Source organism: Astyanax mexicanus, chromosome 18, assembly GCF_023375975.1.
Source record: "Astyanax mexicanus isolate ESR-SI-001 chromosome 18, AstMex3_surface, whole genome shotgun sequence".
In the NCBI taxonomy this organism is placed as follows: Eukaryota; Metazoa; Chordata; class Actinopteri; order Characiformes; family Acestrorhamphidae; genus Astyanax; species Astyanax mexicanus.
Window position 1 is genome coordinate 35,540,487 of NC_064425.1, and position 17,107 is coordinate 35,557,593.

The 17,107-nt window shown below is 41.0% G+C and overlaps 2 protein-coding genes across 8 annotated transcripts in view; one reads left to right on the forward strand and one right to left on the reverse strand.

The window, feature by feature from the left end:
• strn4 (striatin, calmodulin binding protein 4) overlaps positions 1 to 13,650 on the reverse strand; it is a 91,905-nt gene extending 78,255 nt beyond the window's left edge. For all 4 annotated transcript variants that reach the window (XM_049467397.1, XM_049467394.1, XM_049467396.1 and 1 more), the window contains exon 1: positions 13,171 to 13,650. In XM_049467397.1, coding sequence (XP_049323354.1) covers positions 13,171 to 13,458 — 288 coding nt within the window. In that variant the 5' untranslated portion in view covers positions 13,459 to 13,650. The remainder of the gene's footprint in view (positions 1 to 13,170) is intronic.
• An 81-nt stretch (positions 13,651 to 13,731) lies between these two features.
• On the forward strand, positions 13,732 to 16,134 carry LOC103033897 (fukutin related protein). 4 transcript variants are annotated; one of them, XM_015603484.3, is made up of 3 exons: positions 13,732 to 14,024; positions 14,152 to 14,267; positions 14,634 to 16,134. In XM_015603484.3, the coding sequence occupies exons 1-3, from the start codon at positions 13,963 to 13,965 to the stop codon at positions 16,073 to 16,075; spliced, it is 1,620 nt and encodes a 539-aa protein (XP_015458970.2). In that variant the 5' UTR covers positions 13,732 to 13,962; the 3' UTR covers positions 16,076 to 16,134. The 4 variants fall into 4 exon arrangements, with proteins under 4 accessions (XP_015458970.2, XP_015458971.2, XP_022519187.1 ...); XM_022663466.2 differs by lacking the exon at positions 13,732 to 14,024 and having other exon boundaries at positions 14,178 to 14,267; positions 14,567 to 16,134; XM_022663467.2 differs by lacking the exon at positions 13,732 to 14,024 and having other exon boundaries at positions 14,179 to 14,267; positions 14,564 to 16,134.
• The last annotated feature ends 973 nt before the right edge of the window (positions 16,135 to 17,107 follow it).

Sequence of the window (17,107 nt, forward strand, 5' to 3'; positions counted from 1 at the left end):
TTGGAGCTCACTGATTGGTTATGGGTTGGGGATTGTCACTGAGGAGATCATACAGTAAAAACTCAATAAACTCTACAGGTTTCACTTATTTTCACCGAAATTATCGCCACAAATAGCCACATTTGTGCTGGAGTGGCAATAAAACCCCAACAACCAACCAACCACAGAAATTAGATTTATCAGTTTATCCTGCAGCGTGGGGTGATATCCCTCATCTCCTGTTTCTCTACAAAACAGTTTTTTTTATCTGCTTCGTGCTCATATTCTAATCCCATACAGAATTCCGCAGATTCCTCAGGGTTTTCTGTCGTTATTTCATGGCTAGCTCGAGCGCTGTAAATATAAGTAAGGACCGCGAGGCGCTCTGCGTGCTGCAGCGCGCTGCCGAAATCTGACCCCGCAGAATCCGGCTCCCCTTTGCGAGCAGAAACGCCACAACACCACCCGCTGTTAAACTGCTGTAGTGGAAACAGCACTTATAAATAAATTAACAAACACAAAAATGAGGGTATTCAATATGTAATTTCAGTTCGTTTTAGTTTTTTCTTTTAATTACTGTTTTTATTAGTCTCAGTTAAGGAAAACTTTCACTTTCAGTTTTCGTTATTTTGTTCGTTTTTGTTAACAGTAATACTTTGTTACTTAGGTATATGGTGATTATCAGGCCATAGCTTTATATAAAAAAAAAAATAGTATTAAAAATTAGATGACATCACAGATGACATTTCCTGGAGCCTGGACCTCGGGTCGGGTCCGGGCAGAGAAATAAAAATCAAAGTATCCTGCTATTTAAAAGAATTGAAAATTAATAACAATAATAATATAGTTCTGCCTACTAGAGTTTAGATTGTGTTCCTGAACCCGAGCGTGAACGCGAGCCTGAACGCCTCATACGCGCTTTAAAGCTCCACAGGTGGATTAATGTGTGCGCACTTCACGCTTCTTCTACTGCCTACGGGCTGCATGACCTGCGGTCTCTCAGCCTGCCAGTCAGACCACAGTGTCAGCAGATAAATCGTGTGCGTTTTCCTACAGAACAAACCATTCAAACATGCGGATGAGCTCTCCGAACCTTTAAAAAAATCACACAGTGAGTCTGTCTGGCTTAAAATAGTTAGATACAGCTATTACATTAGTAAATCAACATTCATTGAAAAGACCAGTGAGTAGTTCTGTATGCTAAATAACAAAGAAGACAGCAACAAGCTAGAAGCTAATAAGCTAATAACAGCATTTAATAAAAAAGTAATAGATATGTAATAGGAAAATAATTTACTAAACTAAGCTAAAAATGCTTAAGGAAATATAATTTAACGAATTATAAAATATCAAAATGAAATAGTGTACACACAGGTACAAAAATAAATTAATATAATATACACCACCGTTAGCTTAGCAGATTAGCTAAATCACCGGATAGGCTAATCCCCCTGTAGCCAGATTTCCTAGCACCTCTCGCGGCTTGAGGTTTTATGTACCTAAAAAATGTTCATACAGCATTGTTAAAAACGATGGCTTCTGAAGCCTCATTAATGTTTTAGAACCACGTTATGTTTTACCCACACGTAAACATTTGAGTAAAGTGTTTACCTGTTTACTGTATAGAAATGTGAAGCATGGTGTCGCAAATAACTAAGCTACACTAACTGATATTAAAAAAGAATGTAATTGTTGTGTTATATCTATATAATATAAAACACTAATATTTTAATAATGGAAATTCAAGTGTTCCTTCTATAATTACATTTCATATTCAAACTACAATTTTTTGTAACTAAAATTTCCCTATATTAATCGATTTTGAATCGGAATCGAATCGAACTGCAAAATCACGACAATACCCACTCCTACTTGCTACCTGAGGGTAGCTCTGCAGTTAGGGCTGAGGGTAGCTCTGCAGTTAGGGCTGAGGGTAGCTCTGCAGTTAGGGCTGAGGGTAGCTCTGCAGTTAGGGCTGAGGGTAGCTCTGCAGTTAGGGCTGAGGGTAACTCCGCAGTTAGGGCTGAGGGTAACTCCGCAGTTAGGGCTGAGGGTAGCTCTGCAGTTTGGGCTGAGGGTAGCTCCGCAGTTAGGACTGAGGGTAGCTCCGCAGTTAGGACTGAGGGTAGCTCCGCAGTTAGGACTGAGGGTAGCTCTGCAGTTGGGGCTGAGGGTAGCTCTACAGTTAGGGCTGAGGGTAGCTCTGCAGTTAGGGCTGAGGGTAGCTCCGCAGTTAGGGCTGAGGGTAACTCTGCAGTTAGGGCTGAGGGTAACTCTGCAGTTAGGGCTGAGGGTAACTCTGCAGTTAGGGCTGAGGGTAGCTCCGCAGTTAGGGCTGAGGGTAACTCTACAGTTAGGGCTGAGGGTAACTCCGCAGTTAGGGCTGAGGGTAGCTCTGCAGTTAGGGCTGAGGGTAGCTCTGCAGTTAGGGCTGAGGGTAGCTCTGCAGTTAGGGCTGAGGGTAGCTCTGCAGTTAGGGCTGAGGGTAACTCCGCAGTTAGGGCTGAGGGTAGCTCTGCAGTTAGGGCTGAGGGTAGCTCTGCAGTTAGGGCTGAGGGTAGCTCTGCAGTTAGGGCTGAGGGTAACTCCGCAGTTAGGGCTGAGGGTAGCTCTGCAGTTAGGGCTGAGGGTAGCTCTGCAGTTAGGGCTGAGGGTAGCTCCGCAGTTAGGGCTGAGGGTAGCTCCGCAGTTAGGGCTGAGGGTAGCTCTACAGTTAGGGCTGAGGGTAGCTCTGCAGTTAGGGCTGAGGGTAGCTCTGCAGTTAGGGCTGAGGGTAGCTCTGCAGTTAGGGCTGAGGGTAACTCCGCAGTTAGGGCTGAGGGTAGCTCTGCAGTTAGGGCTGAGGGTAGCTCTGCAGTTAGGGCTGAGGGTAGCTCTACAGTTAGGGCTGAGGGTAACTCCGCAGTTAGGGCTGAGGGTAGCTCTGCAGTTAGGGCTGAGGGTAGCTCTGCAGTTAGGGCTGAGGGTAGCTCCGCAGTTAGGGCTGAGGGTAGCTCTGCAGTTAGGGCTGAGGGTAGCTCTACAGTTAGGGCTGAGGGTAGCTCTGCAGTTAGGGCTGAGGGTAGCTCTGCAGTTAGGGCTGAGGGTAGCTCTACAGTTAGGGCTGAGGGTAACTCCGCAGTTAGGGCTGAGGGTAGCTCTGCAGTTAGGGCTGAGGGTAGCTCCGCAGTTAGGGCTGAGGGTAGCTCCGCAGTTAGGGCTGAGGGTAGCTCCGCAGTTAGGGCTGAGGGTAGCTCCGCAGTTAGGGCTGAGGGTAGCTCTGCAGTTAGGGCTGAGGGTAGCTCTGCAGTTAGGGCTGAGGGTAGCTCTGCAGTTAGGGCTGAGGGTAGCTCTACAGTTAGGGCTGAGGGTAACTCCGCAGTTAGGGCTGAGGGTAGCTCTGCAGTTAGGGCTGAGGGTAGCTCTGCAGTTAGGGCTGAGGGTAGCTCTGCAGTTAGGGCTGAGGGTAGCTCCACAGTTAGGGCTGAGGGTAGCTCCACAGTTAGGGCATTTGAATGCAGATAAACATTGCTGTTACTGAACTGGATGAGTTTTAAATACACTTGTTAAGTAATGTAAGTCTAGTCTACTGAAAGCCAGTAATGTTAGTATAAATCTGTACTGCAGTAGAATTGTATCATTTCAGAAACTTGACTTTATTCGTCCCACCTCCATTACAGGTCACTTGCTTTAAAATATTTAAATGTTAGCATAATTTAAATGCAGCAAAACTTAAAGGCTATTATTTTAATAAACAATAGCAATAAATAATCTCAAAATAACAACAAATACAAAATAGAAAAACACTAAAACATATGTAATACATACTTTATATGACCAAAAGTTATTAGACTAAAACTAGACTAAAATGTAACTAAAACTATTATACATTTTAGTCAAAAGACTAAAACTAAATCAAGATCACCGGTCAAAAGGAACACTGTGATATACTCTTGTATTTTGCTTTAAGTAGCTGCCTGCATTCAGGGAGGGGAATAATCCTTTGATTAAAAATAATTTTATTAAAAATCCAAGTCCTACTGCATTTTTGTTAGTTTATATATTTGTCCCCTTGTACTTGTTTTAAGGGCCATACATGTGTCACTTATGAGTAAAAAGAAATCATTAAGTGTAACAGAAAGTGATTTGATTTATATCTTGATACATATCGATATCGGCTGATATGGAAAACGATATCGTGATAAGATTGTTTTCCATATCGCCCAGCCCTACGTGGGTCTTTTGGACACGACAACAAGTATGACGGAAAGCAGCTCTGCTGTGAAGGAGCTCCTCAGTTTAGTAGTGTGGCAGTGGTTTGGTTACAAAATATCAGATACACAGCAGACCATGGTAATATGTAAGGTATGTTAGAAGCGCATAATATCAAAAGGGGGGGAACACCAGTAACCTGTTCCACCACCTCCGGCAGAAACACCCAGTTTGAGGAAAGTCAAAAAAGCCAGGAAGAGACTGCTGCGGCCAGTATGAGTAACAGTACCCCAAGCAGACAGTCTACGCTGACTCAGCACAACATCGCCACAGCTTTGGAAATATACACTCCGTATGACAGAAAAAGCAAACACGGAAAAGAAATTACCTAAGCTATTGCATTTTGTTTAGCTAAGGATATAATGCCAATTCAAACTATTGATAAGCAAGGCTTTACTCAGCTTATTAAAAAAAAAGAGAGATATAGCATCCCTACAAGGCAGTATTTTTCCAAGACAGCACTCCCGGGCATGTATGAAAAATGCCGCGATCAGCTAGCTGCCTCGCTGACTTGTGCAGACTTCTACGCTTAGATCGCGGACATATGGTCAAACAGGACCACAGAGCCTTATCTTAGACTAACAGTGCACTACATCAACAGCGAGTGGAAGCTGTGCACCTCCTGCCTTGAAACAAGTTACTTTCCAGAGGACCACACAGGGCAGAATATAGCGAACGGTTTGAGGGAGTTTCTTCAGTCGTGGTGTCTCAAAAAGGAGGAGCAAGTGACAAAAGACAGCTGGGCAAACATAGGTATAGCAATCAAACTTAACAACTGGACTAGACTGTCTTGTTTTAATATAATATATTTAATATTAATATAAATTAATAAAGAAATAAAGTTTCTTTATTAATTTATGAGTTTATACCTTGATATATAGTAGTGCAGGGTGATTTTCACGATTAATTCAAATAATTCTAATTAAAGTTTTAATGCGATTTTTTAAATGGTAATCGCGATTTGTTATCTTCAAATACAGACATTTTTTTATCTAAAATATGTGAAAACGCTAGTTAAATCTTAAAGCTCACCTTCCGCGAAAATCCGATTTTTCTTCTTTTTTGTGGAATACAGTAGGTCTCTCCGAGTTGAATGTGTACACCTGCACATTAAACTGTTTTGCAGCCCCCATTGTCTGCAGGAGCTAAGCAAAGAAATCCCCCCTCCCCCCCTCCGAAAAACGGGTGAATTTTGAATTATCTTTCTGCCTACGTAGGCAGAAACTCACAGACCAGCCCACCTTGGCTCGAGAAACTCCCAGAGGCGGAGCTGAAGCGACGCAACATCACCGCTCATCAGTTAGGAGGTGGGAGGCAGTGAGCGGCAGAGCGGTGGAGGGGCGTCGCAGTGCTCCTAGCCAATCAGAGGAGAGATATTTGCATGCTGTTTGCATGTATGAATATTCATGAGCAAAGCTGGAATCCGGTCATTTTGGACACACCCCTAAAACAGTCCATTAAAAAAGAGCTATACAGAGACACCTGAGCACTTTTTTTTTACAAAAACGGCTCACATGTCATTCATTCATACTAGAGACCACAACTAGACATTTTAAAATGAAAGAAAAAACGACGGAAGGTGAGCTTTAAATGTTTTTTCCATCTTACCCTGGTTACCGGCGCCTCCCACAAACAAGCACCCATATTTTCTAAACAAAGCAACATGCCAAACACTCCAAACACAGCCAAAAACTAACAATTAAAGTGTATTGCCTAAAATATTAGAACTACGTTGCTTTTTTCATTCAGATACTGTTTTAAAATGATAAGACGTTTGATTAATTTTACTTATTCACTACTACATATTGAATGATTGCACTGCAGCACATACTTTATCCTGATTTATTTTCTGTTTACCTGTGTTTGTCCATGAGCCCCAGATTAGTTCATTAGCCTTTGTTCCAATTTTCCAGTTTCAGCTGGAGATTGCATTTACAGTCTCATGGGAATATATTAAAGATACACTTTTATAGGAAATAAGAGTCGATAGAGCTGTGGTAATTGGCAAAAAAAATGGTCAGTGCCTTTTCTCACAGTTGGAAGAGGCAGCGAGCACTTTGACATGTTTAGACATGGGCCTACCTCAACACAAACACAAATCACAAAGACTATAAAAAAACTCAGTATTGAATTACCTGAACAGCAATTATGAAGACCCTGAGGTTGAGGAACTGATTAGTTTGGAAACTATTCTTGACCCACTCTTCCACACTCAGTACTTGGGCCCAGAAGAGACCAAGGCTTTAAAAAGCCAGAGCAGTTCAAGAGACTGAATCTTTTTTTTTGTCAAAGCAGAGTGGCACCTCTGACTGAAACACCTCTACAAGCTGTAGACTCTGCAGAAGGCACAATTAACTTTCCTCAGGTTAGTCTTTTAGCAAAAAGTACCTGTGCATCCCAGCTACCAGTGCAGCCTCTGAAAGGCTTTTCAGCACAGGAGGCAATATTGTAACGTGCCAAAGTTCAGCACTGAAACCTACTACAGTGAAAATGCTTGTGCTCTTAACAAAGAATCTCAAACTGTGAAGCACTTTGAAATGAAAGTGCATGTTTAGCACTTATTTGAAGGCAGTCTAGTTTGTATTTGGTTTTCTGTTTCCTCTGAAGCTTTTGAATATTTTTTGTGTAATTGTTTTTTTTTTATTTTATTCAAAACATGTACATTTTCTGCACTTCAGCTTTTTGTAATGCGTTTATTTTGTTACATTATGTTCCATTGTTTTACTGTATACAAAAGCAGTATTTCGGAAAGGCAAAATAGTCTTACGTCTCATCATAACATGCCAAATGTCAGCACTTAAGCCTGTTACAGTGTGTTCCTAACAAAGAATCTCAAACTTGCATGTTTTGCACATTATGCCTTTTTTGAAGGCAGTTTAGTTTATATTTGTTCTTCTGTTGACTGTGAAGCTTTAGAATATTTTGGTATAATGTGTTGCAGGTAAAATTTAAAAACATGCACAAAAACATTGGCACTTTAATTTTTTGAAGGAGTTTGTGATATATTATTTATGTTACATTAGAGTCTTGAAAAGGCAAAAAAAGTTTCATATTAAATGTGAAATGCATTTATACTAAATAAAGCTTAGACAATTATTTTTTTCTGCAATAGTGTTTTCTTGAAATTAATAAAATATATCTTTGTTATATCGTCAAAAATATTGTTATTGCGATAATGCACTAAAATATCATGATTTTATTTTAGGGTCATATCGCCCACCCCTACAAAGCCCTGTGACTGTCCACAGCTTCAGACTGGCTGCTAGCCCTAGGAAGACCTGGGAAACTACTCAAATTCCCTATTCACACTGTGCACACCAGTCTCTGGCCAGATCTGCACATTTTTTCAGATTTAGCAAGACAGGTGATCATGTGGGAGCTGACCGTGCCCTAGAAAGACAACATAGAAGAAGCCAATGAGATAAAGCTGTCCAAATACTGTACTTGTAGTTGGTAGAACAGTGCAGAGCTGGCAAGCTCTTTGTAAGCTGACTGAGGTGGGCTGCTAAGGGTTTGATGGGTGCTCATTAAAAGTCCCAGATGAGCCCAGAATCAGTCTTGAGTGCAGAAACATTTATTAAACACAATATACAAGACTCCCTAAAACACTGGATATGAGGTGCAAAAAACTTCAAGAGCAGTAACTATAGCCCTTTTGAAATTTTACTACTGTAGCTTGAAGGATAATATTAATGCACACTGGAGAACATAGATAAAGAGCTACTTAAACAGTTGAATGCCTCCAATGGCTTCAATTATAACATATTGTAATTTCTATAACATATTGTAGTTTCTATTGTTTTGTTTACTGTTTATTGGTGTAGGGGAGGAGACAACAGGCCTATGCCTTGTCCTCCTAATGCGTATTCCATCTTTCCAGTATTTAGATGAGACCTAGGTGAGATACAAATTTAACCTAATCTGACTCCATTTTATAGATAAATAAATAGCTGGGGAAATTGTAATTCAGGCAAGATTAAGGAGATAAAAGACAAGTTAAATTTTTAATGGAGGTGGGTAATAAACTTTTTAATGTAAATTTAAAAATATTGAAGAGATGAAGATTTTGAGATGATGTTGCACTCCAAATCGGCTGGATGCGACCCATTCTTAAGTTTCTTTTTTTTTTTTTAACCAAGACACACTGAATAGCTTCCAGAGGTTAAAGAGTCTATAGGGGTTAAACATTCGTGAATTTTATTAGGTTTCTCCAGGTACGCCACTATATAAATAGCAATATGAGAGTAATCCACTGCATGCAATCACTCAGGTTTGCTGGCAGTGTAGTGGATGGATGCCAGCGTTTTTGACTGGCTCCATGTCTAGGTTACCTTCTGCTTAAGATCTGCCATCGGTTATTAGCCCTGCTCCGATAATGTTGCATTTTGTCTGTTCTCCATGAATCTAATCAGAAATAATTACATCTTTCTGACTTTTTCCTTTTTACTGACTGCCCACCTGTCCGGCCCGACATTTACGTTTTTGGAAGTCAAGTTTTTCTGTCACCAACTACAGATCAGTTTTTGCCACCTGCTTTAGACAAGTTGTTCAACTCTTCACTACTGATTACATTGAAGTTTATATGAACTCCACCTAGGAAATATCTATCTGCTTCTACAGCTGGAGTTTATTTGTATAGCGCTTTTTACAACTGATTTCTCAAATCAGCTTTACAGAAATGTTATCGCAGGATGGAGAATCAGGCAAAACATACAACACAGAACCTTCAGCAAGCAACAGAGGTAAGGAAACATTTCTTTAGAGCTGGAAGAGAAAAAAACACTCAGAGGAACCAAGGCTTGCATATAAGGGTGGGACCATCCTACCACTGGTCAAACAACTTTAAAGTGAATGTTAAATGTCATTATACATCCACACAGATCTAATATTTCCAGGTGAATAGCCACACCAGCAGTGGAAGCAGTTACAAAAAAAAAAAGAGTTCATACAAACTTGGATGTAATCTGTAGTGGAGAATGAGATGATCTGTGTTGGGTGACAGTCAATAACTCAGAGGAAGCAGAACAATGGAATTTGTTTTGGAATATTCACCTGAATATGGGTCAATGACGCGACGCCTACATTTGGTGTCCAACTAAATTTTTTTTTTATTAAAAAATGGTTTAAAAGCATAAAAAGTTGTTATAGATATGTAGTCTCTCTCCCACATTTGTACTTACTTTTACTTATCAAAAATAATTAGTTAATCACAAAGTTTTGGTTATTTAAAGTGTCAAAATATCATGTGGTGCTTGTCACTTCTTGTGCTTTTATATTTAGTTGATGACATATACACATAAAGTACTATATTTTAGTACTTTTTTGGAAAATATTTTAATGCAATTTAAGTAATTGTGAGTCAAAATTACAGATAATGTTTAATCTTTGTAAAATATAATAAATAAATTATAAAATAAATAAATAAACCAAGCATGTCTTTTAACTTTTATGTATTTCTTTACAACTGTTAATCTATTTTATCAGATGCCGCTGTCAAGCAAGTAAAAACCACTCGCCATAGGCAGCGTGTTAATTCTAATCCTGCAGCAATTAGACTTGTGTGAGATTCTGGCCAAAAAATCAGAGTCAACTATTACTTACTATTGAGAGCGTTCAGAAATATGATGTAATGATTCCAGGCAAATTAACGATTGTTAGAGGCATCTTAAAGATTCACCAGGTTTTGTCTTCGGATGCTGCACAAATTAGTTATAGGGAGGTGAAGAGCTGGGCAACATGGCCCCAGAAATTTTTTTAAAATTTTAAAAACAAAAAATAAAACTACAAATGATAAAGAAATGGTTAAAAACAAGTTTTTATTTATTTTGTTTTTACTTAAATTTCCCCTTAATGGTTAAAGTGCAACCATAAACAAGCAAAAAAAACTATTCTAACAATTGAGAACATCTAGTAACTTTTAGAAAGTTTTTTCCAACATAGTTTAGGTACTGACACAATGCACCCTCAAACCTGGTTTATTCAATTCTAAAATTAACTGTTCCTAACAAAGCCATAATATTCGCTGCACTTACAACACATCATAACACTTATGTTTTACACATATTACAGTGTGATGAGAATTTTGTTAATCAAAAACAAAAAAAAACTTTATGAAACATTGGTGTTTATGACAAATCTTTGATATTTTAATTGAATCTGCTTTAAATCAGGGCTCAGAGTTGTCCAGCGGGCTAAGCGCTGCCATTATGATCAGGAGATTGCCAGTTCGAATCCCAGTCATGCAGCTTGCCATCAGCTGCTGGAGCCATGAGAGAGTAAAATTGGCCTTGCTCTCTCTGGGTGGGTACAGTAGATGGTCCTCTTTCCCCTCATCACTCCTAGACTGCGTCTGTGAGCTGATGTATCAGAACTGAGTCGCTGCGCTTTCCTCCGAGCGTTAGCGCTGTGATGCTCCATCAGCAGCAGCTCAAAAAGAGGTGGAGTCTGACTTCACATGTGAGAAGGCATGTGCTAGTCTTTACCCTCCTGGTGTTGGGGCATCACTAGTAATAGGGGAAGTCTGAATAAATGAGTTGGGTAATTGGTCATGTAAATTAGGGAGAAATTGGGAAAAAAATAGAAAACAATTCTGGTTTTGTATGGAATTCTATTTTTGTATTTATTTATTTTGTTGAATTTATTGTTTATTGATCTCATTAAATAGTTAAATAGTAATGATACGATACTTTATGTCATTTGGAGCGACCACTCATCATGTGGTGCAACCTATAATAACAGTAACTACTAAATTTTAAATAAAGTATCAATTTTCTGTTGCTGAAATATTAACTATTGATACTGTATGCTGAAGTTAATGGTATTTTAGAAAACATTTTAACAGTTTTATTGGATTAACAGAAAATTACCCTATTAACTACATTAAAGCCAGTGATTGTGACACTAAAAAACAAAATTGAGATCCTTATTTACAAAAACTAAAAAATAATGCAAATACTTTATTAATAGACACTTTATATTAGTGGGAATTTGTAAACTAAAAATGAAGTATATTATGGCAATGTATTAATTTTAACATAAATCACGGTCGCACCACATGACATTTTGTAAGGCCAAGGCCAATTCTTCTAAATGAAAATACACTAAAATAACTCAATCTGTTTGTGTTCACAGCATTTTAATTGCAACAGATACAAAATTTTTTTGTATTTTAAAATTGGCATGTTGAAAATCCTTTGACCCATATATTAAACCTGTGTATAATTACTTAATTTTTAAGATTGCTATATGTATTGTAAAAAGCGATATATAAATAAATTTGATTTGACTTTAGTAAAGTGCAATAATATATAATGTGCTGCCCAACCCATCCTGACTTCCTCTGTCTGAGAACTGGGTCAAGGGCAGATAACTCCTATTTCTCCCTCTTTGCCTCCAGAGATATTTCATCAAGTAGAACAGCACACGTCTTAGAGATAGGAAAGAATTTGGGATCACACACCAGGAACAATGCATCTCCTAAATTTTCCAAGTCTTAATGTTTGCCAGTTTAAACATCATGTAAGGACACATGTGCACTGAAATGTCTGTGGTATGGGTTAGGTAATTTACTGAAATGAATGGCTGATGTGAGGGTGTGGTGATACAGTAATATTTTTACAGTATTTAAATATTGGTCTTTTATACATGTGCAAAGTTCTCAGTGTCTCTGTTTAAATGTGGAGCTAGTCTGAGCTTGTTCATAAAAAAAATCCAAATGGATTGGCTAAACGCGATGTATTTGATCATGCTGGAGGTAAAAGTTGGTGGGCTATCTGACAAAAGTTGGTACTTGTTATTATGTTTTACTACCCCACACGTTCAGTTCCCCTTTTAGGAAGAGATTGGACAACAGGTAGCGTTTTTCGTCCAACATGAAACGGCCACCTTCTTCGGGCCCCCAATACTGAACCATTTGGAGCATTTCCACCAAAAAAAATAGGCTCTGGAACCTGAAAAGTTAAGTTTGCAGACGGAACCAAAGAATATTTTCAGCTTAAACCCTGACAAAATATGTGGGCGTATCTACATATGCAGGAGCCATTGTGCAAAGACCTCTGCTGATGAAGTGGTCTGTGACGTATCCTCTCACCCACTAAAACTGGCGCAAACATGGGCTGGTTCACTGAAAAGCACCAAGGCTCTTATAAGCTTAAACAGAACCAGTTATTGTGGTCGAAAAAAAGTGACATTCAGGTGTGCAGAAATCTACAGGTGAGGTAAAGCATGCGTTGGAACAGGAGCCACGCCTACATGAAGAGAGATGGAGGGCATGGCAGGATTAATTGATGTATTAGCCAACTAACAAAATAATCATTAGCTGCAGCTCTAAAACGGGCCTTTGCAAGTCTGCATCGGACGGCTTATATAGATAGGTGCAGTAACTAACTGTGTTCCAAAAAGGGAGCCTGAAAGTGATGAACGTGTTCATCTAAATGTGCCACAGCTCCTTACTCTGGGCGGAGGAGCACAGCCACGGTCCCTGCTTTACTACAGACTCCGCCCACAAACCACATTACGTCATCGCTCTTTTTGCTCGCCCTGGATTTACAACCAGATCTCAAACTGAATCTCAGGAGTGGTTCATCGGTCACGTGGCAGCGCATTTTCTGTTGATATGAGCAGCAAACCAATATACCTTACACGCCTAACACTACACCACTAACAGCACAGTTACTGTAGCACAGGGAGGGAGCGCATGTTACAAAGAAACTCAAACAAAAACACAGTACAGGCCAAACCTTCTCACACACACACCAGACAAATACGCGACACACGAAACAGCATGAACATACAGCTGTACATTATTATACTTTCACTAATACGCCAACAACCCGCAGCACCAGCCCTGGGTTCTGACTCTACTGTTACCGCTGCTCCTCACACATTCCTTCAGTCCTGTTGACTCTTTAAAATAAGAACATAAATTAATGTAAAAGTTACCCTCAGCTCATCTCGCTCCGCTTCCCAGCGGTATTTCTCCGCTTGAAAGCGCCCCCACTCATACTGGATGAAGTGTAAAATCCCGGGCAGCGACAGGCCCGCCTCCCCGTCCTGCTGTTCCCGTGGCTGGGAGGACCCAGGCATGGCCCCGGCCGCCGCTGATGGAGCCGCGGCGGTGGGCGCTGCAGACGGCGGACCGAGCACAGTCTTCGGCCCGTTGGGATTTCGCCCAGCTCCGCTACCCGCAGTATTTTGATTCGTCCCCCCGCCGAATCTTTCCGCCTCCATTACAGCGTGTCGCCAAATCACGGAGAAACTGGAGTGAGAAAAGGCTCGAGGTCCCCGTTCCTCGCGCGCTCAAACGGAGCCGTTTCCTATTTTCCTTCGCGACACGGACAAAACCGAACACACAGCCCGAGCCTGCCAAATACTGATCCCATGCACACCGCCGCGCCCTCCCCCCTCACTCCATTATTCCTTGCTGTGGTTAAGCTCTCGAGCGCACCCTCGGGACGCTTCCTGCTATATTGTGATATCCGCCGAGCTTCCTGCGCTTACTACCCACAAAACACTGAGCACGAGACTCTGCTGGGCCCGCACCCGCACCCGCGCCCCGCACCGCCCGCGCGCTCCGCATGCTGAAACAATGACCGGCGCACCGGTGCAGATTCAGCTCAGAGCCTAAAGCTACTCTGGATTTAGATGTGCACTGTGTGACTGATCGACTGTTGCGGAATACAGAGAATCTGAACGGCCATGTGTGGCCGTGATAGACCTGTAAGATCGAGCTAAATGTTTGGTCTAAAGGATAGACACAGTGACCATTATTTGTGTCAATGTACAACCAGAAACAGGTAAGACAGTGTTCTTTTTTTCAATCGCTACTTGTTTGTTGTTACAGCATATACATTACAATCGGGTTTTTTTGTTTATTTAAAGGGCGATCTAATGCGTTTATGCCTTTCTTTGTGTGTCTTACAGTCTCTGTGGTGCAAAAGATTGGATGAGCAAAGGCAGAGAGATAGGATGTCATAATCCACCACCCGCCTACTCTGAAAACTTTTGTTTCTCTTGTACAACTACCCCGGAGTCAATGGGTCAATTCATTTTTTTGTTTATTATTAATGATATTATGCATCTAAATACAACTCACAAATTCCTCACCACGTTTTTGTTTGTTCCTGACATGTTTAATATGAGAAAAACACTAGCAAAAGACCACTCTGGTCTTCACGTTTGTGTGTACGTCACATAGTATAATTCTAGTTTTCATTGTATATTATATAAGTGTAAAACCTGTATAGTGAAAATGAGAATCAGTTTCTGTCAGGCTCTGCTAACAGGAGCCATTGTGCTGAACTTGTTAATACTGTATTTTGTATCCCGGGCACAGCAGCAGATGATTGAGAAGCGCATGCAGGGAAAAGGCTCAAAGAAAGTCTCTCTATCTGCGTCTGGCCTAGGAGCTGCTGGTGGGCTGGTAGTGGGAAACATAGCAGAAGCCAACAAGGTAGGAGGTGAAGTAGGTCTGCGAAGTCCTCGTATGACCATCCTGCTTCGGGAGTTTGAAGACTTTGAGAATTATGTCGCTGAATCTGCACGCTCCTTCTTGCACCAGAGGCCAGAGCTGCCATTCCTGGTTGTGGCTGACACCCTGCCTTACCCTCCTCTGGCTCTGCCTGAAAATGCCCGTTTGCTGGTGCTGTCTCCGAGTCCAGACCAGCCTCCTCAAGCACACCGTCCAGAATTTTATGTACAGTCAGAATTTGTACTGCTAGTGCCTGACGGTGTGGAGCTGGATCACGGGCGGCAGCTTGAGAGGCTAATTCGAGAGCTGGAGGGTGAGGGAGGTGGGCCAGTACGGCTGATTGCAGCCCCGGTGCTGACTCGTGCTGCGGTCCAGTGTCTTCACCTGCAGGTGAGCCTAAAAGAGTGGACAGCAACATACTCCCTTGGGGCACTGGGGAGTAGTGGCAGTGTGTGTACTGCTTTGCATGGTGATGCTGTAGTCCTCATTCGTACTGAAGACTTTTTTAACCTGTCTGACCCCTTAGCACGCCCCCTGCTATCTTCACTGTTTATACAGACTGCACTGCGAGGCTGGAAGGTAAAGCTGTTGGAGGGTCCATCATTCTCTGCAAGCCACCGGCCTCTTTTCACTTCGGCACACAACCAATGGAAGGCGGACAGCCGGCTTAAAGAGGCTGCCAACCAACTGATGCGGAGCTTCGGTCTTAAACGCTTAGTGTGGCCTGATGGAAGGGAACAGTGGTTCGGCTGTTCAAAGGAGACAGCACGATGTTTCGGCACGGTGCGTGACGACACACCCGCGTATCTTTACCTGGAGCGCTGGACCCCACCTTGTTGCCTGCGTGCTCTCAGAGAAACAACAAAGTATGTCATTAACATCTTAGACAGTTCTGGTGTGCGCTATTGGTTGGAAGGGGGCAGTTTGTTAGGAGCAGCCAGACATCAAGATATCATCCCCTGGGACTATGATGTCGATTTGGGTATCTATCTGGAGGATGTGTCAAATTGTGAGTACCTGAAGAACCTAGACTCAGGGTCACTGGTGGATGCTAACGGGTATGTGTGGGAGCGGGCAGTGGAGGGAGACTTCTACCGCATCCAGTATAGTGAGGCTAACCACTTGCATGTGGATCTTTGGCCTTTTTACCCACGGAATGGAGTCATGACCAAGGACACTTGGACTGATCACAAGCAGGATGTAGAATTCCCTGAGCACTTCTTGCAGCCACTGGTTCCCATGACATTTGTGGGCATTACTGCTTATGGACCCAACAACCACCGTGCCTTCCTGGAGCTAAAGTTTGGGCAGGGGGTCATTGAGAACCCACAGTATCCTAACCCTGCTAAAAAAAGACTGGATAGGAGTCGAATGTGAGGTTGTGATTTATTTGTGGTGTTAAACTTTGAACTAAAGAGAACAGTTTAAAATCTTAAGGTTGTCAAACGTCTGAGTTTATCTGTTTTATACTGTTGTCATGCTTAAGGATTTGAAATACACAAACATTCCCACAAAAAAATCAAAAACGATCTCCAAAATGTTTGTTTTAATATGAAAGTTTAGAAAATCAGTACGTACTATGTGACAGGAGAAGGCTTTGGTTAAATGACGGATTACAAAATACTTGCTTTAGTGGATATAAACATCATATGAGTAGTAAGCTGTGCTCATGCTACTAATTTTAGTTTATTAAGTTATGCTAAAAGTGTCGCACATTTTGTGTTTTTGTAATTAATACATGACCATTGTCTTTTAATAGCTTAATTTTTCAATAGTTCAGTAATTGGTATATTATGAACTTATTTGGGATTTTATAATAGGAAATTATTAAAAGTATTAGATAAAGAGAGCTGACAAATGTATTTCAATTTCAAAAAAGAGCAAACATTTAGTGGGGAAATTGTATTATTTTGACGTGAATAATGTAGATATTGCAATTTATTTGTCTGACCACAAGGTGGTGGCATGCTTCTGTTGTTTTACTGACTGGGGTCAGGGGTACTATAATGTACTGTTATTTTAAACATTAACTTTCTGCAAAATATGCATGCTATATATATATACACACAGAGCTATAGCTTACACCTAACCTGCCATTAACTTGCATTTAATTAAATATCTGTTTACTTCTAATCATAAACCTGGTCCTAACTGTTACTTAACCTCAACCAGAAACAACCTAACCCTTACCCTGCTCCTAAACATAGTCCAGGCTTGAAACCTGACCCTGTTTTGCCAGTTGTGTTATAAATATCTGGATAATAAATATCTTTTTAAAACAATTTTAATGTAAGTAAAAAAAAATGCAAGTTTATTTCATTCAAGTTTATATGCATTTTACCTCTTGGAAGACAAAAGCTAAATTAAGCCCTTTGACATTGGGAGAAGAGTGTTTCACACTCCTCTATG